Source organism: Carcharodon carcharias, chromosome 5 (assembly GCF_017639515.1).
Source record: "Carcharodon carcharias isolate sCarCar2 chromosome 5, sCarCar2.pri, whole genome shotgun sequence".
Classification (NCBI taxonomy): domain Eukaryota; kingdom Metazoa; phylum Chordata; class Chondrichthyes; order Lamniformes; family Lamnidae; genus Carcharodon; species Carcharodon carcharias.
Window position 1 is genome coordinate 45,155,033 of NC_054471.1, and position 24,316 is coordinate 45,179,348.

General features: G+C 42.1%; 1 protein-coding gene across 1 annotated transcript in view; it reads right to left on the reverse strand.

The window, feature by feature from the left end:
- cdc40 (cell division cycle 40 homolog (S. cerevisiae)) overlaps positions 1–24,316 on the reverse strand; it is a 147,090-nt gene that overhangs the window by 77,023 nt on the left and 45,751 nt on the right. Inside the window, exons 5-9 of the mRNA XM_041188268.1 lie at positions 15,511–15,650; positions 13,514–13,610; positions 10,519–10,658; positions 3,998–4,072; positions 1,978–2,023 (exon numbers count right to left, since the gene is read on the reverse strand). Of these exons, the coding sequence (XP_041044202.1) occupies positions 1,978–2,023; positions 3,998–4,072; positions 10,519–10,658; positions 13,514–13,610; positions 15,511–15,650 (498 nt within the window). The remainder of the gene's footprint in view (positions 1–1,977; positions 2,024–3,997; positions 4,073–10,518; positions 10,659–13,513; positions 13,611–15,510; positions 15,651–24,316) is intronic.

The following is a 24,316-nucleotide window of genomic DNA, read 5'->3' on the forward strand; positions in this document are numbered from 1 at the left end:
TTTGATTTACCAATTTTCTTTTTTAAATGAAGACTAATTGGTATCAAGCATTAGCCAAATTGCGTGAGGAGTACTGAAAAAACAAATACAAGCATACGTGTAGTGTATTTTGAAAACGGAATGAAGAAAAGTGAATGGCAGGCCATTCATTACATTTTGATACATTTTGAAGAGATAAGGAACGATGAGATTCTGGAACCATTTTACAGGGGGAGCATGATTATTACTGATGGTGAGCAGAAGTAATGTTATCACCCCTGTAAGTCTGTTTGTCTGTAAATAATATATTTCAAAAACTAATGGATGGAGTTCAACAAAAGTTGACACACAGCTAGGTGGTGGCCCAAAGAAGAACTGATTAGATTTTGGTAAAGATGTGGATCAGGATCCTGGAATTTTTTTAAAGGATCCATTAACATTGGAGATAGGGCAAATTGACTTTTTTTAAGCATGTTGAGAGTTGTTTTACTTAGAATGTTGTTGATTGTTTTAAAATGTTATGGATTGTCTCAGGTGCTGTGATGCAATTTGTTACAGCTGTAAAAATGTGAGCAGAGTTTTCAGAGCAGGTTGTTGCATGTGGATTCTTCAGTGAGATGGAAGCTCTTAATAAAAGTATTTCTTTTTTCAGTTTTGCCATTACAAAGCATCAACCAAAGCAGGGAAAAACTTCAAGGAAGAGCTGCCTAATTGTAATAATGTTGAATTAATGGCAGAAGTATACACACTGTTGAATGCCCTCTTCATCTAGTGTTATCACATCCATTTGACCCTTTGAATTTTGCAGGCCTGGTGGTCTGTTGGCCCATTGATGGATACGTCCCTGCAGGAGGGTGATGTACTAGGGCAAAAATTTATTTGGTAAAGCTTAAAATTTTGGTAGGACAAAGTTTAACAAATTGGGGTTACCTGTGGAATTACTGAATTTCCACCTTACTGAATAGTTCTTGGTCTGCACTGCTTTAGCTTCAGGGGGAGATGGTGGTGTAGCGGTGATGTCATTGGTAGTAATTCAGAAGCCCAAGCTAATGCTCTGGGGACATGGGTTCAGTTGCCACCATAGAATTTGAATTCAGTTATTAAATTTGGAACATAAAACTAGTCTCAGTAATGGTGACCAAGACAACCATCATCAATTGTTATAAAAACTCATCTGGTTCACTAATGTCCTTTAGGGAAGGAAATCTGTTATCCTTACCACCAAGCCCCTAGTTGCATTTGAGACAGCAGCTCATCATCACCTCCTCGAGGACAATTAAGGTTGGGTAACAATGCTGGCCTTACAACAGACATCCATATCCCACGATTGAATAAAAATTTACTTTTACATTTAAATTGTTAAGTGAAGTCTACAGTGCAGCCCATTTGGGTGGTGCACACTGAAAACAAGTTCATATGCTCAGAAATGTTACGGTTTTAACCTGGTATAGCTCAGATTGCAATTGTTGAAATACAATCTAGTAAATTGATAATTCAGGATACGTGCTTTCTTTAAGCAGTAGGGTAGTAGGCATAGTGGTATTGTCACTGGACTGGTAATCAGAGACCCAGGATAATGCTCTGGGGACTCGGGTTCGAATCCCACCACATCAGAAGGTGGAATTTGAATTCAATAAAATTCTGGAATTAAATCATGAAACCATTGTCAATTTTCATAAAAACCCATCTGGTTCACTAATGTCCTTTAGGGAAGGAAATTTGCTGTCCTTACCTGGTCTGGCCTACACGTGACTCCAGATCCACAATAATGTGGTTGACTCTTAAATGCCCTCTGAACAAGGGCAATTAGGGATGAATAAAAAATGCTGGCCTAGCCAGCAACGCCTGCATCTTGTGAACGAATAAAAAAATAAATTACAACTTTTAAATGAGTAATTGAAATTACCTGTCCTCCTCTCTGCCCAGGCAATTTAGGATGACCAATTTTGCTTGCATATCTGACCATTCCCACTGCATTCAGAACAGAATTGTACTTACCAATAAACGTTCTGATGCATCTGCGGTCGTTGTAAACTTCCCAAAGCTGCAAACAAAACATTTGTTATAGGGTGAAAAACGTATATTGCTTTCCAATTCTCCTTCTTGTCTCTCCAGGTTACAAATCCATTGCAGCTATGAGGTGGACAAGCATTCACCTCCAAGCTTGAACTAATGTAAATATTTAGTTCTCTGTTGGAAATCATGGAGTGAATAGCCTTGTGATAACTCTTCTGAGACAATGCCTCCCTGCTGTGGCTTTGGAAGTGTTCTCACCAACATGGCCAAGATCAGATACTCTTGTACACTAAGGATTCAAAAATTAGGCTGTACAACAACAGCTTACATTTATGTTGCATCTTTAACATAGAAAACCTGGGTGTTCACTGTCAACAATAAACTGTTCCTTTACAATAACACAATCTTGTACTGGGAGCCCAGCTCTACTTCTCCATCACTTCCATTGATCCCATGACCTGCTCTGTGCTGTCAGGATGCCTGTTTGAAGTTAAGTGACAATGAGCCAGATTTTCCTCCCACTGAACATCAAGAGATTGAAGACATTGTTTTGAGTTCCTGCTAAACTCTGCTCCCTTGTAACTGACACCATCCGTCCCTGACTGCTCGCTCAGTCTGAACCACATTATGTGCAAGCTGGAACATTGTGTTTTATCTAGAGAGAAACTTCAAACCCCTTTTCAACTATATATCTACCACTGCAATATCGTTTGCTTCTGCCCTTCCCAGCCCCATTGTGGCTGAGGTCTTAGTGCAACTTAGTAACCGCCAGACTGGATTTCTTCAATGTACTCTATGCCAGCCCCTATCACCTCCAAACACACTGAATAATTCAGAAGTCTGTTATATTCACCTGGATCTGAACTATCTCATGTGCATCCTTCAACTGTGTTTCTTTGTGGACATACATTGTTGCTTCTTCCCAAGACACTGAACTTAAAATCGTCATTCTGATTTACATATGTCCTCATGGCCTTACCCCAAGATGTATTGGCATCCTCTATAGCCCTACATCTCTACCCACAGCCCAAGTATGGCTTTCCATTCTGTTAACCAACTCATCCCTACTCTCTGTAATTCTTTCACTAAACTTCATCAATCTCTTGCTCTACATCTTCACAACCTGCCATCCCAAGCAAGCTTTAGTCAGCTTTCCCAAGTTTATCATAACAGCTTGTTATGTATTCCTTCTTCCTCTGTGAGCCAGCTTGGCACACTATTATGTTAAAAATATATACTTGTAAATGCAAGATGTGGTTTGGGATAAAGAAAAAAATCATCAAACTCTGCATGTTCAATTTTGCAGCCAATTTTAGGTGATTTTTTTGAAATCCCTGTTAATTAAACATAGACTACTTTTCAATAAACCTACATTAATATCCTAAGTGCATGACCAAGTGACACCTATCTTGACAGCTGCAGAAAATCTAAATGAAACCAGGATAACTCATGCACTCACGCAAAATTTAAAGAGTTGACATTAACAGAAGCAGTCACGAGGGAGCTATTGCAAGGCTGTAATCTAATCTTGATTCTAAAATTCAAAGGAGTAGCTCTCATGGCTTAGGATGTCATCTAAATTTCTCAGTTATGCAACTACCTTATAGTATACAGTATTATTCCCAGTAATCAAATTCATATTAAATTCCTACAGAAACTTAACCCTTCAACGAGGTTACCATAGTGAGGCATGTCATGGTATGTCAATGCTGGCCAAAATATGCATTGGCATAGAAGTACTAATATGAGTCACATGGGTCAGATTTTAACAGTCAAAATTATAAACAGCACAGAAATAAGTGGGCAGATGAAGCATTTATACTGAAAATATTCTTTATTTGGTTTTCAGGTGACAAAATAAATGTTCAAGGCTCATATTCATGGTTCAAGGATGGTATCTGAATCCATTAATTAGGTTATTTTGCTGTAATCACCCACTAACCTTTATGTCTAACCTACTGCACCCTGGATAAATACCATTAGGAATGAAGCAAACCTTTACCTTGATTTTACAGTCCATGGAACAGGACAAAAGCAAGTGACCAGATGTTGGAAACAATCGAATAGCACTGACGCCCTGAAACATAAAGGATTGAAAATTACTTTTATAGCAATCATCAAGCACAACTAAAATTAAAATTAGTCAGGATTAGATTCTTCCTGTTTTTGCAGATATAACATAATTGGGAAATTTTCCAGATTGTCAAGTAGATGCCAGTGTTTAGCCATGCTGGAATAGTCTGGCTGAGGGGCAGACTAGTTCTGGTATGTGAGTCTTCAGCATAATATCTGGGATGTTGTCATGACCCATACAATTGCTGTATCTAATAAGCTTCTTGATGTCACTTGGAGTGAACAGAATTGACTGCATATCTGTACTTATGATGGTGTAGACATCAGGAGGAGGATTATTACTAATTTGTGTCCACCCCTGAAACCTTCTCAGATTCAGTGGCATGTGTCACTTCTGTAAGCAGATTCCCCAACCTTTCGTGTTGATCCACACTATTTGTGGGAACAGAACTCAGGAGGGTAACAATATCCACTTATTATCCAAACCAGATATTTGCTTCTTTGATACTTGCTCATATGCCTTTCCAATCTTTCTAAAAGAGTACCAAGACAAAACTGGCTAATACAAGTGATGAAAACTTTTGTACAATCACTAAATTGCGCAGAGCACCAGGTTAGGTAATCATTGCAGTATCTTGTTTCTAAAATATAAGCATCAAGAAAAATGTAGTCATGGGCAAGGTGTTGCATCTGCGCCCCAATCACACTGAAAAATATCCCGCTGGAAGTGGTTCACAAATTTTGCTACCTTGAGTCAACGATGACAATCTGTCCCTTGATGCAGAGTTTGACACATGCATCGACAAAATAGCTATCACCTTTGACCAACTTGTAAAACCCACATGTAATAATACCAAGCTGACCCTTAGGACCAAGCTGATGGTTTATAAGGCCGGTGCTCTCAGCACCTTGTTGTATTGCTATGAAACATGGGCGACTTACAGCTACAAGGAAAAGCAGCTCAATAAATTTCCATCTTTGTTGTCTGTAGCACTTTATGGGTATATTCTGGCAGGACAAAATCACAAATGCAGCAGTCCTCTCAAAGGCAGAGCTCCCAAGTTGTTGGCACTTATCAAACAGAAGTGGCTTTGGTGGACCAGGCATGTCTGCAAGATGGAAGATGGTTACATATCCAAGAACATACTGTATGGTGAGGGAACTGGAGCCAGATGATCAGTGGGGCGTCCAAGGCTCCGCTTCAAGGATGCTTCTAAGCGTGACATGAAGGCCCTAAACATCGACCTGGGAGTCACTAGCTGGCGAAAGAGGGAAATGGCGACACCTACTGGCATGCACTGCCATAACAACCAGTGGCTGAGCAACAGGTGCCAAAGCCAAAAACAACAACTGACACCTAGCAACTTCACACCTAGTGCTTGTGGCAGATCCTGCCTCTCAAGGATTGGGCTTCACAGTCATCAGCAAAGATGCACCAAATAAAGATACCCCACCGAAATGAATTGTTTGCTCCATGTCCATCATCCCTTGTAGATGGAAAAATCCCAATACTTGTTTCTAAGATAAACCTCTTGCTGTTCACACTCATGAAGCAAAGAAAAAAGATATTTAAAACACTAAATACACTAGAGCTATGATTCAACAATATTGACCATTTTGAACTTGAATAGAACATAACCTTGATAAGATGCGAGCATGCTCCAGATTCAAGATATGGCATTTGGCAGGCATAATAATAATGAGTGCTCATTCAAACATATAAAATTCTTACAGGGCTTGACAGGATAGATGCAGGAAGGATGTTTCCTCTGGCTGGGGTGCCTAGAACCAGGGGACACAGTCTCAGAATAAGGGGCAAGCCATATAGGACTAAGGTGAGGGGGAATTTCTTCACTCAGAGGGGGGTGAATCTGAAATTCTCTGAAGGTTGTTGAGTATGTTCAAGACTGAGGTCGATTGATTTCTACATATTAAAAACGCCAAGTGATATGGGGATAGTGCAGGAAATGATGTTGAAGTAGAAGATCAGCCGTGATCTCACTGAATGGTGGAGTGGGCTGAAGGGCTGAATGGTCTACTCCTGCTCCTATTTCTTATGCTCTTCTCACATTGCCTGTAAACCTTCTTCTTTCTTTCCATTCCCCTCAGCTTAACCCTTAAATCACCAACCCCAAGAGAAGTAAAGTACAGTAAAGTAATGAGGTCATTTACCGGCTAGGGAGATCGGTAATGAATATTAGTTTTGATTTGGCAAGAATTGTACTTTATTCATAACACTGCACAATGAACTTGGTACCAATCTTATATAGACTAGGTTATAGTCCCTGGAATTTAGAAGATTAAAGGGTGATTTGATTGAAGTCTTCAAGATATTAAGGGGATCAACGAGGAAAGACAGAGAAAAAATATTTCCGCTGGCTGGGAAACCTCAGACTAGGGGGCATAGTATAAAAATTACAGCCAGACCTTTCAGGGGTTAAATTGGGAAACACTTATAGACACAGAGTGGCAGAAGTTTGGAACTCTCTTCAGTAAAAGGCAATTGATGTTAGATCAATAAATTTTAAATCTGAGATTGATAGATTTTTCTTAACCAAAGATATTAAGAAATATGGAGCAAAGGTGGGTTTATGGAGTTGAGTCACAGATCAGCCATGATCTCACTGAATGGCAGAACAGGTTGAAGGAGTTCAATGGCCTAGTCGTACGTGCTTTGTTATTTCATTCCAGGTTGAATTTTTAAAAACTAAACTCTTTTGCTCAATATTCAACATAACTCTATCCAGCACATGCATTTTCACTTATTTTAATTTTAAAAGTGCTGTTCTAGTTATGACTGGTGCAGGATTATTATCTGATGCACTTCACTTTCGCACTTTAATTACAAGAGACACATCAGTAAATAAATCAATAAATACTGAAAAAGCATCATCTATGTAATATGGCCCACTGAGACAGGCCATGTTTAAATTCAGGGTTTCAGAAAAATTAGACAGAGTTACATGAGGGGACATGTTTTATGATGTTTTATAAACCTTCATTTTTTATTTTGAAAACTGTTCATCTTCCTGAGGCAACTCTGTGCCTCAGGGAGATTTTCAAGTGTGCATCCACGTGCATGCGCGAAGTCCGCGCTTCCCCCCCAACTTCCACCCCCCACCCCACCGCCCCCAACACAGGCAGTGCTGAGTGTTGTCACTTGCATTTCACGCTGGATGGGCCTTAATTGGCCCGCCAGTGTGAAATCACAGTCTGGCCCTGATTGCAGGCGTCTTCCCGACTGCCACCGCCGAGCCCGCCTGACAAGGGGAAAATCCTCCTCCTAGTTTATTCACAACAAAACAGCACAGGTTTGCTATATCAAAGCAACTGAATATCAAACATCACAGGATAAGGTAACCAAAGAAGTGAAAATGAGTAAAAATCCACCTGTTGTCCAGTCTAATATTTTTCAGGCTAGGCGTTCCTTCCTTATGTTTCTTTTATTAATATTCAATGCACACAACAGCCAGAAAATACAGATTAAAAGCAGGGTTTTGAAACACTAGCCTATCAACATCCTGAGGGCTACCACTGACAGAAACTGAACTAGACTAGCCATATAAATATTGTGGCTACAAGCGCAGGTTAGAGGCTAGGAATCCTGCGATGAGTAACTCACCTCCTGACTCCCCAAAGCCGGTCCACCATCTACAAGGCACAAGTTAGGAGTGCGATGGAATACTCTCCCTTTGCCTGGATGAGTGCAGCTCCAACAACAATCAAGAAGCTTAACACCATCCAGGACAAAGCAGCCCACTTGATTGGCACCACATCCACAAACATTCACTTCTTCCATCATCGACGCACAGTAGTAGCAGTGTGTACCATCAGTGATGCATTGCAGGAACTCACCAAGCCTCCTTAGGCAGCACCTTCCAAACCCAAGGCTACTACCATCTAGAAGGACAAGGGCAGCAGACACATGAGAACACCACCACCTACAAGTTCCCCTCCAAATAACTCATCATCCTGACTTGGAAATATATTACTGTTCCTTCATTGTCGCCGAGTCAAAATCCTAGAACTTCCTAACAGCACTGTGGGTGTACCTACACCACATGGACTGCAGTGGTTCAAGAAGGCAGCTCACCACCACCTTCTCAAGGGCAAGGGCAATTATGGATGGGCTATAAATGCTGGCCCAGCCAGCGACACCCACATCCCACAAATGAATAAAAACAAATACTTGCTTTTTTGGAAGTTATTCAACAGAGTTGGACATGCAAACACTCAAATATATAATTATTTAAGGTTAAGGGGATCTTGTTCTTTGGCTGGAGAGCCAGTGAGAGGTCCATGTCACCTCTTTTGGGGAAGGCCCGCCAAATTATGTGTCCCATTCAGGTACTTAATTGGACAGCGGATGCCCTTCCCCAGTATCAAGGACACTGGAGGTGGAACTCCTGCCCGCTGAGAGCTGCTGGCCAGAGATGCGACACCCACTAGAGGCCTAGAATTGTTGATGGATCCCAGGCCACAGGTGAGTGATGGTCAGAGGGAGGTTGCGAGCAGAGGCAGGTGGGTGGTGTGCTCTCAGCAGGCCCACCCTTCCTGATGTTGGATCCCTCGTTCGGGACTGGGTGCCTTTGAATAAGGGACTCTCCCCAGGAGCCTGTGCGCATGGGTTTGCTTATTGGGCTCCCTGCATGGCAAGACCCCTGCTCGCCACTGGATTGATATCAACGGCACTGAAATAAGGGCTTCAATTTGTAGTGGGGCGGGAAGGCTGTAACAGGCCTCCCTGTCACAGACTTAATCCGAGAGGAAACTGGAGCGCAACAGGGTTCCCACTAGCTACCTCCCGTCTGATTATGGCAATGCTCTTCAATACTCTCTCTCTCACTCTCCAACCCTGGGAAAGTACTTGCCCTCTGCCACATTTCTCACCCTTGCACTAGTTCACCTACACTCAGGAAAGAGGAGAATCCATGGCATCTCATGCATTTTATTTTTCCTTGCTTGCTCTCAATAATGTCAGGTTGCTGAACAGTAGCACATCATTGCTCAGCACAAATGGCAAATATCAACTTAGAAAGACTTATGATTTCTAAAGAAAAAGTTCAGAATTATATCAAAAATGATCACACTAAAGGCATTCTGTACAACAAAACAAATAATAAAGCTGTGCACTGTCATAAATATATCCAAAGCTCCTATCGATTCAAAGGTGCCAAAATGAATTTTCTAGCTAATCAGAATGCTGAAGTCTAATGTTTGAGCTGCAATGTGCTGCCATAAAGGGCGAGGATTTGACTAATTATCCAGTTGGCAGCAAAGGTGAACAACTACAGCCAAAATCAGTTACTTTGTTATTGGCAGTAACCTGTGGGTATTTGATAGACCCTGTTTCTGCTTTTGGAGGGAGCTGGCTTAATAAGAAGGACAGTCCCTTTTCATTCTCCTCTTCAGCAATCCCACTGCACTGTAAATGGAGGAGTTGGCTCAGATCAGAACATTTGTTTGACGTTCCTACGTGGATACCAATATATAAATTGCACTTGTGTTCACTGATGTATTTTGGAAGAAATTCAAAAAGCAGTTTAAAGGGAGGGCAAATTAAGAGAGAAAGAGAGAGAGAGAGAGAGAAAAGAAAGACAGAATGTAGTTTCATTATATAAAGATAACAATGCCATGTTCAGATTAGGATCACTTTGGCAGCCTGCCTGACTGGGGATTATAGTCTATAGCTACAGGCTGAGAGAATGGGTGAGGTCAAAACAATATTACCAAAAATACAGCGGACTGTTCAAATTGCATAAGTGCCTCAAATAATTTAGTATAGTGACATATTAAACTGGTGAATAAAATCAGACTGAGATGTACATTTTACAATATTTAATTTAATAGGCAACATAAAAAAACCTTCAATTATCACTCAGTAAATACACTATTATGATTTGCTGAACTACATGGGCACAGATAGCCCCAGGTTTTATTGCTATTCGGTGCTAAATTAAGTTATCTCAGCCGCATCATTGGTGAGGACACACAATAGCCCACAGGCAAGGGAGACCAACCAAATGTATAATTTTTAACTGCTATCAAATGAGCTCTGTTGGAAGTCCATAACAAACAGTGAGTCAAGGATAGACCAGGCTTAGTGATGGTGTCCTACAGTTGAACAGATCAACATTTGTGCACAGGCTCATTTTGGTAAAAAGTCTGCATAGTGCTAGAAGAATGCACTACTGAAACACAAAAAATGAGTTGCTGTCTTCAGAACAGCAACTACAACAACAACAAAAAAAATCAGAAAAAATAAAGCTGGAAAAACAAAATGAATCTTCTTAAAATTGTCTCCTACATATCAGTGGGCAGTCACAATTGCTTCACTAGATTTTTCTTTAAACATTCTTCCAAAATAAATAAATAATTATAAATTGTCAGCCTTGATTTAACAGTGGCACTTAGCTAAAAGATACATAACACAGAAATTTGAAATGGTACCTTTGTATGTCCAGTCCATACATGCATCTGCTTCTTGGGAAGATAACACTTCTCAGGGGGTTGATTAGATCGTAAATTGATTCCAAGATCCTGAGGAATGTGAAGGTATGACCTTCCTTGGTAGTCATACATATCTTTGACTATAAAAAGATGGCACAAACCTTTTCAATGTCTTATTCATTGATCAATCACAAGTTTATCAGAGAGTTAAAATAATTTTTTTTCAAATACAGGTCATCACAAAATTCTCTTACTAGGTAAAATGTGCACAATAAATGGACAATGCTGAATAAAACATTAGATGGGTAGCTTTTCAAATTAAGATGTCTTAATTCTTATTAATATGACTTTCTAAAAACTGGAATTTCAATATCTGAGAAAGAAACCCAAAGGCACTGGCAAAGATTTGCTCTCTGTTAATTTAAAATGTGGAACTCAAGCATGATTCAGCTCATGAATACAAAGCTGATGCGGTGCCATTGTTTATTCTATGCTCGGGTATATTCCATCTTTCCTGTGTTGACTTTTTAAAAAGATGTTTCTCCTCTATAGTACAGCAATTCTCTAGATTATCTTATATTCAAGTCTGCAGTTTTTCATAACATAACTGTATTCTCACCAAATGTAAATATAATTCTTAGTTTCTCTACAGCAATTATAGTTCAGAACCTCAGATACCAATGGTTACAGAATTATTTAAAAATGGATAATAAGGCATCAAAGTAAAAATAACAAAGTCTGCTGACTGTAGGGGGCCCTGTGTGAAATGAGAAGGGGCAGACTCCATACAATCTGCAGCATGGCAAGTGCCTACGGTACAAAATTGTTCCTAATCTCACTGACAGAGAGAGGCCACAGGGCAGCTGGTGTAGAAATAGGAAAAAAAATCACACAGGTGCAGCAGGAAATGTTCTTTCAAAGTTAGGGGATGATGGATGTTGTTGAAACAGAACAGAAAGCGCTAGTCTATACCTGATGTGGTATAGCTGACCTGCGAGTGATTAATGCTGAAACTTGGTCCTGAAATGAAAGAGTTTCATTCCCTAGTACTAAAATCCCTCACCTAATAAATACAATTTCTCAATGCTCTCTAGGCAATGTTTTCAGAAGCATCAAAAGAATCTACCAGGGTTAGTTGTTAAACATCAGCAAGTGCAGAGATGTTAAAAAACAGCAGCTGGTATTTATAAATTGTCAGAAGTCCCCAAAGATCTTCCTCAGTAATTCTGATCTCAAACCAGGTGTCACAAGGTATGTAACAAGTTAACTAAAATCCCTTATGCCCTTGTCTCGCTAACTTCAACGGCAGACAGCCAGATGTTATTCCGTCTTTGGAATTAATAACTACATTGTTTCTGGTTTCTCATCATTTACAATTTTAATTACATTTTTATGGTTTCTCATCATTTTGACTATATACAAATAAAGGTGATTGTGTGATTTGAATTTCCAGGCTATGAGAAGACACTTTATTTTTTTAATCATATTTATGTTCAGTATGCCAATGGTCACTCTCACCAGAGTAGCCTTTCCCTCACTTGCAAATGCAGCAAAGTGACGCAGTGTACAGAAATATCTAAATGCCATACCCTCCCCATCCAGAATAGAATGACATAAGGGACCAGCAGTAGAAAGCACAAAAGGAAGAGAAAAAAAATTAAAATAATGATAAAGGAGTAAATAAATTAAAAAGAAAGGTCATTAGTTAATAGGAGGGACTTCACTTCTGTGTTTACATTAATCAGTATCCTTTCCATTATATCATCCTGACTTTGAAATATATTGCCATTCCTTCATTTCTGCTGGATCAAAATCACGGAACTCCCTCCCCAACAGCAATGTGGGTACACCACATGGATTGCTGGGGTTCAAGAAAGCAGCTCACCACCATCTTCTCAAAAGGTAATTAGGGATGGGCAATAGATGTTGGCTTTGCCATAGACAACCACATCCCATGAACAAATAAACTGATTTTTTTGCTGCATCTTTATTCTTTGATTTTGCCTCCTCATATGGCCTTTCTATGCTCATTGTCTCAATCACAGGTAAGGCCATCTCTGATCACTTCCTCACTTCCTTCTGCACTCAATCCTCCTTTCCAGCCCATTTCCTTCTATGTCTGCTCCCAGAACAAAATCTCTCCCCCAAGTAACTTACAACGGCATTTTCAAATTCCCAACTGCCTAGCATTTGGCCCTCCATTTCCTACAATATTTCTGCAGCTCTGCTACAAACCCCATCTCCAGTCCTGTGTTTAAGTTGCAAATGACATCCTATGTGACTGTTACCACGATCCCACTTCAACTTTCTAAACTTGTCTGCAGCCTTGACTGAGTGACACTGTCTTTGCTTGCTTCCATTCTTACCCATCCATTTGTAGCCAGGGTATCTCTTGCAATTATTTCTCTTTCCATCCCACACTGTTACCTCTAAATTCCACAAAATAATTCTTGCCCCTTTCCCATTTCATATCTACCTCTTTGAGCAAGATTTTGGTTCAGTGTTAAATTTTGTCTGAAGCACCTTGGGATATTTCAATATATTAAAGGTCCACAATCTTATCGAATGGCAGAACAGGCTTGAAGGGATAAATGGCATACTCTTGTTCCTAAGTCCTATGATCCTATGTGATATATAAATGCAAGTTGCTGTTGAGGAATTCCACTAGCCTATTTTTTCAATGAAAAAGACTCACTGCATGTGTAAATTACAATACTAACTGGTGAACTTTAGACATGAAAAATGAGACAAGGGGAGGTCTGGGAGCAGGAATGAAAGGATGAGAAAGAAAGAGGAAAGTAAAGGATATTGGTTATGAAATAGTTATTTAAAAGAATTTTATTCCAGAGAAAAACAAAACACTTTAGACTACACTACAATCAACTCATTGATGGTGTGAAATAATGTGAAACATCAGGCAATTCCTCCAACCCAAAGGTGATAGTTACCACCACCTCCTCTGTGGAAATGCAAACAAATATAATATATGCATTACGGTGAAGGATTGTTTTCTCTTCTGCAGGTTTCTCATCTTCTTGTTTGCCTTTCTTCTGTCTTTTTGCTATAATCTCATCGAGTTCTTTCTGTTCTTCCTGCAGAAATAACCAAGTTTCCCATATTACAAGTGGTCTACAGTAAAAGATGGGATTGTGAACTGTACTGACAATCCACTCAGTTACACTGGTTAGATGCTCTGTAGAGAATGAAGAATAACCAGGAGCATTTACAAGGCAACAATCTAATTAAGGATGTCAAATGACATACAAACTGCTAGAACAAAGCTGAAATGATTTAGAATTGGGAGCTGAATCCCATGAGCAAGTAATTGTTTTTAACTTATTTGTGTAATTTTTAAGTATACTGTGAACTTTCTGTAGTGGCTCTGTAATGCCTTTGGTCCATTTATTATGGACCAAATCAGTGAGAATACTGATTAACACTGCACTTTATGTTGTTTATATTGAAGGTCAAGTGAATATTTCCTTGGGTCCTTATCAGAGTATGCGGGAAAAATACCATTACATACTTTTTGCATGTTTTTTTAAAGCAAACATATCATTTGTCTCCTAATTATGTTCAAATTAGACACTAACTTGTTACTGAAAAGAGACTTCTATTCCTTAGACCCAGCTACTATAAGGTTCCAGCAGAAATGAAGCAATGTTACATTTCAGACAAGTGGGGAAGGGTACTTCTGTCATGAATATGTGGATCAAGCCATTAAAAGAGCCACATTTTGAAGTATTCATTTCCCAACTGATGTCACTACTGCATGCTTATTGAGGTTTATTTTAAGAAAATTATAGAGCAAAAATCAAAGAAAATACCTAGAAAGCACATTAATGAGTGTTATTGTGCACAGGTAATAGTTATTAGCCCATTATGCCACACCTGTAACCAAATGCTACACATCACCTTCAGTAATAAGTCTTATATTCAAATGCATAACACAGCAATAATGTAAGAAATTACATATAACAATAGAATACTTGACATTATAACTTGCTGTAACTAGAAGTTGCACAAATTCAAGTTTAGAAAGAGGGCCTAATAATCTATTACATCTATGTCAATCAGGCTCTTATTTTAATAAAGCAATGTTATAGTTATATGTAAAATATTTAGCAAGTCAACATTCACGCTCTTGTGTCAAAATAAAATTTCACATGCTATTTTACTAGAAATATTCACAATTCTTTTGGCAGGCCAGCTATTTTTGAGCACAATAGGGACAACGTGTGCATTTAAACCAACTTGCCGTAGACTGTGCAAAGTTTTCTGACAGAACCTCTGCAGCAATTCAAAGTGAAGCTTCAAATGCCCATTAGTAAACAGTAGGTACTTAAATTTTTAGCAGAACATTTGTCTTCAGAGAAACCAATTTGCACACTTAAAAAAAAATTACTGCTGCATGATGACATAACTGAGATTGGTGCCCAGGATTCTTTCCCCACATATTAAGTGTTCGATCAGTGATTGTGTATTTCACGGCAGATAGGGGAAAACTGCCGGAGGAAGATGATCTGAGACAGACACTGTCCAAAGCCCCCACTTAATGGTCAAATCAAGAGCAGCAAAGCACATGTCTACTCCTTCCAGCAGTAAAGCGATATATAGGTTTCAATAACAGTAAATTTTCCCTTAAAAGAGAATTTTAAAATTAATTGCCTGGTTAAATTAATTCCAGGTCATGAAGTGTAGTATGCCATAAATACTCTATTCATAGTGCAGACCTAGCTCAGTTTTATACGTGGAGTTGCCAGTTAATGTTATTTGGCAAGATATTATTCCAAAATGTGCACTTAAGTTGGTAAAAAATGTACATTTATAACTCTCCAAAGGCAGTTATTATCAAGTATCATCACTGATAGATAACAAAAAACAACTACAGTTTTTCAGACTGTTCAGTTTTTGTTCACTTTACTGAACTGCATGTTAAATTCATCCAACTTTTGCTTCTTTGCAAAGACTAAAATAAGTAGACCAACTGACCTCAGAAGGTTTGGCCACATCCTTTTCATCCACATATTTTGCCCAGGGCCCCTGAAAACCATCAATATTTGCTGGGTCGGGTTCTTTTAATTTCTTTCGTTTTTCAGTTTTCTTTTTACCAGACTCAAACACTGTAAGCCCTGCATAAGTTTAAATATAAAAGACAAGTTAGCACATACCAAACTAGGCACAGAAAATCCATATCAACTGACATGGACTTTTCCAAAATGGCACATGACATTCAGCAATGTTTCAAATTCATTGTTGTGCAAGTACAAAGTAAGGATTAAAGCAGAATTACACATCATCAGCAAATCAAAGCAAATAAAACGGCAATCATTTCATCACATGCCAATTCCCATTGAAATAAATGGTATCAATTATAAGAGAGACACGTCCAGGTCCATTGCCAGAACAACATTAGGATTCTGAAAGTTTTTCTAAAGGATGCTTTAGAAGTAAAGTACTTCTTTCCCTGTGACAGTGATTCCCCTTTAAAGCAGTACTAAAGAGCACAAATTATTTTGAAGTGTTTGTAACATTATGAGTTTGCAGCACAGTACTGGGTGCCCCCTGCCTGACAGCAAATAAATTACAATTAAAAATTAAAGCATCAACGTTTAATTTAAACAAGTCACATAATTGAACAATTTCCTGTCACGTACCTATACAGTGGGCAGGATTTTCCCCTGATTGCACTAAGTGTGGCAGCGGGCATGAAAAACGGCATTCTACCCACTGGCCACAACGGTGGGTTTTTGCATTGTATCGTCTGCTTCCTGCTGCATTAATTATGCACGCATGGGAAACACGCTGGACTGTGGGAGGGAGGCCTCTGATTTGCCTGTCCTGCCACGAGCTCACTGTTTTCTCACTCTGGATGCCGTAGTTAAACAGCACCCGTGCAGAGCTTTGTCAAAGTCGGCAGCCTAGGACTGCCACAGATGAGAGAGATGGCCCAAAAAGGAAGACAACAGCAGTGCCCAAGTTTAGTGACGCCTCACTGAAGCGCCTGCTGGATGCCTTGGAGGCCCACCACAATGTCCCCTACCTCTGTGATGGCCGGAAGAGGTCCACCAACCTCACCACTCTGGCTTGAGAGGCAGTAGCAGCAATCATTAGTGCTAAAGCTGCACAGAGGAGGTCAGCCATCCAGTGCAGAAAGAAGATGAATGATTTCATCGGTTCCACCAGGGTAAGTCAACTATCTCATCATGCTCAATTCACAAGCCCATCACACATTCACAGGGATATCATACACTGCCAGCTCAAGGGACATCACTACTCACTCTCACACAGACCTTCACAATTCCATCTGGAGCTTGTGTCCTCATCCCGTCCATGGCTCCACTGACCACCCACATATGCCAGGCATCCTTATTCATCTGCCCTGGCATGCGTCCTGCTCACACTCCATCTGTCTTTATGCAGGACAAACTCGCACACAATTGCAGGAAGAGGTCCTAGACCGGGGGTGGAATAGCAGAACTCAAGGTCCTCACTGCCTTTGAGAACAGAGCCACTGAGCTGGCCAGAGAGGACGTGGACCGTGCCTGCAGTGACTGTCAGGTTGGTGGCAATCGATCACATGAGGATCCTGCACCAGTTCATGCTTCAGACAATGGTACTGAGTGCATTGTCCTGTTTTATTGCTGCCTGCAATAACTAATTATCCTTATTTTCTTTCGTAGGCACCTCTGCAAAGTGCCCGAGGTCCTCAACTAGCCAGGCCCGTAGCTCGAGCCCAAGTGACACCTCAGATGAGGAACCGGAGAACAGCACTGCTGAAGACCCGTCACAGTGCGCACCTACACCTCGGTGGGACCTAGTTCTAAAGCAGCCTCAGGATCACAATCTGGTGAGCACAGCACAGAATCTGGAACAAAGCAAGTGGAGGCACAGACATCTGAGGTCATCGGCACTGGGAGGATCACTGGAGGCCAAGATTTTGCTGAGTCCGAGTCAGGTGACGCACCTCTGGACTCGGTCCTAAATCAGTTGGAGAAGCAGCAATGACAATCAAAGGAACATCAGGAAGGGATGTCAACTGCATCCCTCTGATTGTAACAGACGATGGAAGAGTCTGTCTGTGTCTGAGATAATAGCACCAGCATGCCAACACACCGAGGTCAACATCTGGAGGATGGCAGCCGCCACGGCACAGGAAATCGGTCCTGTACTACTGCAGGAACGGCACCCCATCACTGTAGCCATTGGTAGTACCCATCAGTGGCAGTGCGAAAGGGGGTGGGCGGGCAAGCCACCTTGATCTCACTCCAGCTACCCTTCTCCTCAAGGAATCAGCCAGGGGCCCTCAGACACCCAAAGGGAGGAGGACCAGCAGCTGGACACCCCAGGGCCATCCACCCAGGTGACTCCGGGACGGTCTGCCCGATCTCAATCTTCCTGTGACCCCATCACCTCCAGCTCCACAGGCCGAGGAGGGTGCATCTGCCCTACACTAAGAGACCCAATGCAGGCTGGGGCCCTCCAGGTCTCGGACTTCCAGACGACGCCCGCTAAAGTCATCACAGTCAACAGGATGCTGCAATCAGCAGGCTGCCTCCACTTTCGCTGTGGATGTTGTGGAAGCACCCAGATGTAGCGACAGGGTTAGGAAGATCAAGAAAATTTAGGAGCACAACAATGGCGTGGGTGTTCACAACATATATATAATGTTCACAAATGTAAATAGAATTGCACCCATTTCACGTTTCCTCTTGTCTATGCCTCCTTTTTATAATGAACTGTGTTGCTGTCAATCAGGTGTGAAACCATGGTCCCTCCTCTCACTTACTGCAAATGTCGCAATCTCGTGGCCTCTCGTCTATATAGGGTGCTTCCATATCACCACAGTGTGTGCCCCCTTTTCAGATTGTTCTCGACATCAGTGATGCCTCGACCTTAAAGTTAAGTGTGTTTCTGAAAGGAACCTTGTTCGCATGTTTTGCAGGGTCAGTTCATGTTTATTCTTGGCTGTGTAAGATTGAGGCAGAGGTGTTCTCCTATCTTGTCTGCATTCCTGAAAGGTGAAGGTGTAGCGTACAAGCAGAGAAGTGTCCATGCATGGAAAAGGGTCATAAATCGTGCAACTCCATATGCTCTCTGCCATCCAGCAGGGTTTTCATACAATGGGCCCATACTCAGGGCTTGAGTGCGCTCCTGTCTGCCAACCGCGTTTCCAACTTTCCGAGTGTACATCTGCTGAACTCACCATTAAGTGGTAGCACCTTGCCACCCAAAGGTGCTGAAGCCCTGCCCCTCTCAGCCTCATTATTGCCTTAGCGCTCGTTCCAACAACCTTGAGCGTTTCTCAGTTGTCTGTATTGTGGCCACAAGGCTCTCGTCACAGTGTTGGGATGCAGCACTGTGTGCCCCATCACCTAAACACTCACCAAGATGAGTGATGCTAATTGCAAATGGTGATTTCTGACAGTCAATAGAGACTTTGAGCATGCTCAAGAAGCTCACAGCGTAGCTTCAGACAATGTTGAGGGGTGCAATGGGATAAGAATGGGATAAGTACTGAAGCGCACTCTTTATTAGCAATGATTAGTGACCTTGAGGGCTTCATGGTGTCTGAGCAGTTTGGAGTTTGCAAGGGTCAGGGCTGACCATGAGGGCACAATGCTTGTCTTAAACAGGAGGTATTTTAACGCCTAGTACGCAAGTAGTTGAACATCGTCATCTTCAGGTGGTCCACATGCATAGTAGGATAAGGATAAAAGCGGGCCACATTCCTAACTAATAGTGCCGGATGTTAATGTGATAGAGAAGAAGGTGACACAAAAGATGGCATTATCTCTGCTTAGGTGCACACCTGCGGAATGTCCTCGAATGCTTTGGCCCAAACGTTACCTTTCAGCTTCACCATCGAGGTTACACAGATTGCGTTGTGCCATTGCTGGAGATGGAGCTCCTTGAGGAGCTTTGTCAGATTTAAGACATACAGCCACGAGCCCACTGTGGATAGTGGAACAGCTTCTGGCTATTGTAGGTTGACTTTGCAACTGGGATGCTGGAGAGGCGCTTGAAGAGGCAGCACCTTCTGATATCTAATGCTGGGAATCTCCTCCAGTTAGCAACTTATTTCAGCAAGGACACATGCTCCTGAGGCTTCATCGTCCTTCAAAGGACAAGGACGATGTGAGCTTGCTGTGAATGAGCGACATTCATTCTCATGTTGAAATGCATGGTTGAAATAAGAGGAATAGCAATGCTGGTGCTCATGTTGGCTCATGGTGGAGGACACTTGTCCAAGGGGGTACTCACTGCAACTTATCATCCTCCTTGTGGAATCAGGTGGCTATAAGGGCCTCATGCATACGCCTGCCTCATCTGGCCCATGCGATGGCCTCTTCCCCTGCAGCCTCAGCTTCCTTGCACTCAACGCCCTCATCCCCTTCAATGTTCTCTTCATTGGAGGAGATGTGCAGCTCTTCCATGTCAGCACCTGCCAAGTTCTCCCTCCTATGCAGTGTCAGGGTTATGCAGCGCGCAGCAAGCCACAATGATCTGTGAATGTGGAAATGCGGCCCACCATTTGAAGGCTGCAGCACATAATTGTAGACTGGTTTTGCATCCCGTAAAACCAATTTTTGGCTTTTTCGCGATATTTTCCGCTCCCACCTGACATGACACCCGCCACGACGCCCACGCGAATGGGAACAGAACGTCCTGGCCAAGGTTGTGAGTCCAGATATAACTTCGGTGAATATGCCACGAAAAGTACGTTGCCCAATACAGAGCATTCAGTGGTGCACTACTGGATATGATACCATACCTCCTGAAAAATGCACTCAACATGATCAAATCAGTAGCAGCCAAGCCAATGTGTACACAGGGCTATAAGTTAGTATTGTAATAGGAAATTAATTAAGTACTTTTCTTGCAACATCTGTGGCACAAGAAACAAAACATTTTAACATTACACTTAAAGAAAGAAATCAGAACTGAGTAACCGCTAATGGGTGTTGCATTTTCTGAGTTTCACCAGTCTTCTCTAGATCTAATGTTCACTCATTTGCCTCTAAGTAAGCTAGCTCATGCTCCTAAATAGCTTTGTTTTGATTTTAATTTCTGTCACTTATGGACTAATTATGCTGCCATTTGCAAACTGGAATACTTCCCACTTCCACAGCAATCTGGTTTGTTAATGACAACATGAACACCCTGGGTTCTTTGCAAAGTCAAGGTCGTTCTAATAGCGATCATCGGGTGCCTTCTAGAATCCTATTCAAGTAGAGCTAGGAACTTTTCCAGATAAAATATAAATATTAGCCATTTTTCATGTTCATTTTATAAACAGTTGTTTGGTATGGGAGGGCCTTTAAGTTCTGTGAACAAGCTGCAGATGGCCATTTACGAGTGTACGTTAATTTTAAAAATTGCTTGCTTCCTCCAAGGAATGTTTTAAAGAGACTAAATAATGCTCATCAGTTTAAGGGTCTGGAATGCTTTCCATGTCAGACCCTCAATACTATCACTCCCAGGTCAGGTTTAGCATTTCCCTGGTCCAACAAAGTGTCACAGTTGCAACCTCAGACGGGCATCCCTTACCGTATCAATGTAACATTTATTTTTCCATTTCCCACAGTCGCAACAGTTAAGACTGCCCAATTCATACATACGTTCAATCTAGGCTGAATTTGACCCAAGTTTCAGAATTTAAATGCCTGTGTCCACCCACTGCATCACCCTGTTCTTTCCTTGTGCTGGCTTTTTATTAAACTGTTCAAGCTGGTTCTGGTGATTACCCCATGCCTGTTCAATGCAATGCAGGCCAACTTCGTGCTGACTACTCATTACCATGATGCAGTTTGCAGCCAGTGCTAACTGCACTACTGAGTAGCTGCATGAGTCAGCAGGAGGCTCAAAATTGTGACAGGCTAGCACCAGTTAACACCAGCTTGTGCCTCTTAAAATGGTGGGAGAGGGGGGTTGGATTGTAGGTGGAGTAGATACTGGAAGTCCCTGCACAAGTCACTCAGATGTAGAGGCGAGGTGAGAATTACTGCCCTTCACATCAAGGTAGCATTTGACCGAGTTTGGCATCAAGGAGCCCCAGCAAAACTGGAGTCAATAGGAGCCAGGGGGAAAACTCTCCACTGGTTGGAGTCAAACCCAGCACAAAAGAAGGTGATTGTGGTTGTTGGAGGTCAATCATCTCAGTTCCAGGACATCACTGCAGGAGCTCCTCAGGGTAGTGTCCTCAGCCCAACCACCTTCAGCTGCTTCACCAATGACCTTCCTTCCATCATAAGGTCAGAAATGGGGATGTTCACTGATGATTGCACAATGTTCAGCACAATTTGCGACTCCTCAGATGCTGAAGCAGTCCATGTCCAAATGCAGCAAGACCTGAACAATATCCAGGCTTGGGCTGACGAGTGGCAAATAACATTCGCATCACACAAGTGCCTGGCAATGACCATCTCGAACAAGAGAGAAACCAACCATTGCTCCTTGATGTTCAATGGCATTACCATCACTGAATCCCCACTATCAACATCCTGGGGGTTACTATTGACCAGAAACCGAACTGGACTAGCCATATAAATACTGTGGCTACAAGAGCAGGTCAGAGGCTAGGAATCCTGCAATGAGTAACCCACCTCCTGACTCCCCAAAGCCTGTCCACCATCTACAAGGCACAAGTCAGGAGTGTGATGGAATACTCTCCGCTTGCCTGGATGAGTGCAGCTCCCACAACACTCAAGAAGCTTGACACTGTCCAGGTCAAAGCAGCCTGTTTGATTGGCACCGCATCCACAAACATTCACTCCCTCCACCACCAACGCACAGTAGTAGCAGTGTGTACCATCTACAAGATGCACTGCAGGGATTCACCAAGGCTCCAGAGACAACACCTACCAAACCCATGACCACTGCCATCTGGAATGGCGAGGGCAGCAGATAGATGGGAACACCACCACCACCTGAAAGTTCCCCTCTAAGTCACTCACGATCCTGACTTGGAAATATATCACCATTCCATCAGTGTCGCTGGGTCAAAATCTGGGAACTCTTTTCCTTACAGCACTGTGGGTGTTCCTACACCACATGGATTGCAGCGGTTCAAGAAGGCAGCTCATCACCACCTTCTCAAGGGCAACTAGGGATGGGCAATAAATGCTGGCCCAGTCAGCAAAGCCCACATCCTGTGAATGAATTAAAAAAAATCAACATCTGGGGGGGTTTCCATTGACCAGAAACCGAATTAGACTAGCCATGTAAATATTGTGGCTACAATAGCAGGCCAGAGGCTAGGAATCCTACAGCAAGTAACTCACCTCTCAGGACTCCACAAAGCCTGTCCACCATCTACAAGGCACAAATCGGAAGTGTAACAGAATGCCCTCCACTTGCCTGGATGAGTGCAGCTTCAACAACACTCAAGAAGCTTGACACCATCCAGGACAAAGTAGCCCGCTTGATTGGCACCCCATCCAGAAACATTCACTCCCTCCACCACCGATGAACAGTGGCAGCAGTGTGTACCATCTACAAGATGCACTGCAGGAACTTACCAAGGCTCATTAGACAGCATCTTCCAACCCATGGCCACTGCCATCTAGAAGGACAAGAACAGCAGATAGATGGAACACCACCACCTGGAAGTTCCTCTCGAATCCACTCACCATCCTGACTTGGAAATATATCACCGTTCCTTCATTGTCATCGGGTCAAAATCCTGGAACTCCCTACCTAACAGCACTGTGGGGTACCTGCACTACGTGGATCACAGTGGTTCAAGAAGGCAGCTCACCATCACCTTAGCAAGGGCAATTAGGGATGGGCAATAAATGCTGGTCTTGCCAGCGATACCTACATCCCATGAATGAATAGAAAAAAAACATGGAATAATGGTGCAACATGTGAAAGAATCTTCTCCAGGCTTGTCAGACACTGCACTGGAGGTCTTGGTTGAGGAGTGCAAAGAAGAGAAGTGCTATATCTACAGGCCTCCAGACAAAATGCTCTGAAGACTGTGAGACTAGATAGCTGCAGTGGTCAATGCCAGGAGTCAATCCCGGAGTGGCTGGATGCACCAGCTCAGAAAAATTTAATTACCTCAATGAATGGTCAAGCTCAGTGAATTCATCTTCAAATGCTATATCCCACCAAATACACTGCTAGTCTCACCGACAGCTGCTCACTGCACCACACCCCAATCACTCAACTACCAACAACCTCTATCAATCACAACTCATACCTAAAATTCATAACTTCACCTCACCCTCACATACTTAGCATTGCTGCAAGTCTCACACTAATATCTCTCAGTTCGCAAGCACTGGTATTCAACCGCATCAACCAAACATATTACACGAAATTCATCAAGATATTTCCCTCTCTCTTGCAGGACAAGGTGGCACCCAAATGGAGGCAGTAGGAATAAACCAGTGTGGGATAGGTGTGCCTGCATGTCCTTACCCCCATTGAGAAGACAGTGATTGCCATCATTTGAGAAGCATTGTTAAGGCAGGGTTGAAACCACAAGATGACAGTGGCCTCAAACCCCATCTTCCTTCTCGTATCACATTGTCCCTCATCCCACAATCTCCTCTGATTTGTCACTGTAAGGCTTTTTCCAGTGGGGTTCCACAGAGCCCAGTTCTAGGTCCCTTGCTATTTGTGGTATATATATTTGATTTGAACTTGAATATAGGGTGTATGATTAAGATTGCAGATGATACAAAAATCAGCTATGTAGTTGGCAATGAGGAATAAAGCTGTAGGCTACAGAAAGATATCAATGGGCTAGTCAGGTGGGCAGAGCAGTGGCAAACTGAGTTCAATCTGG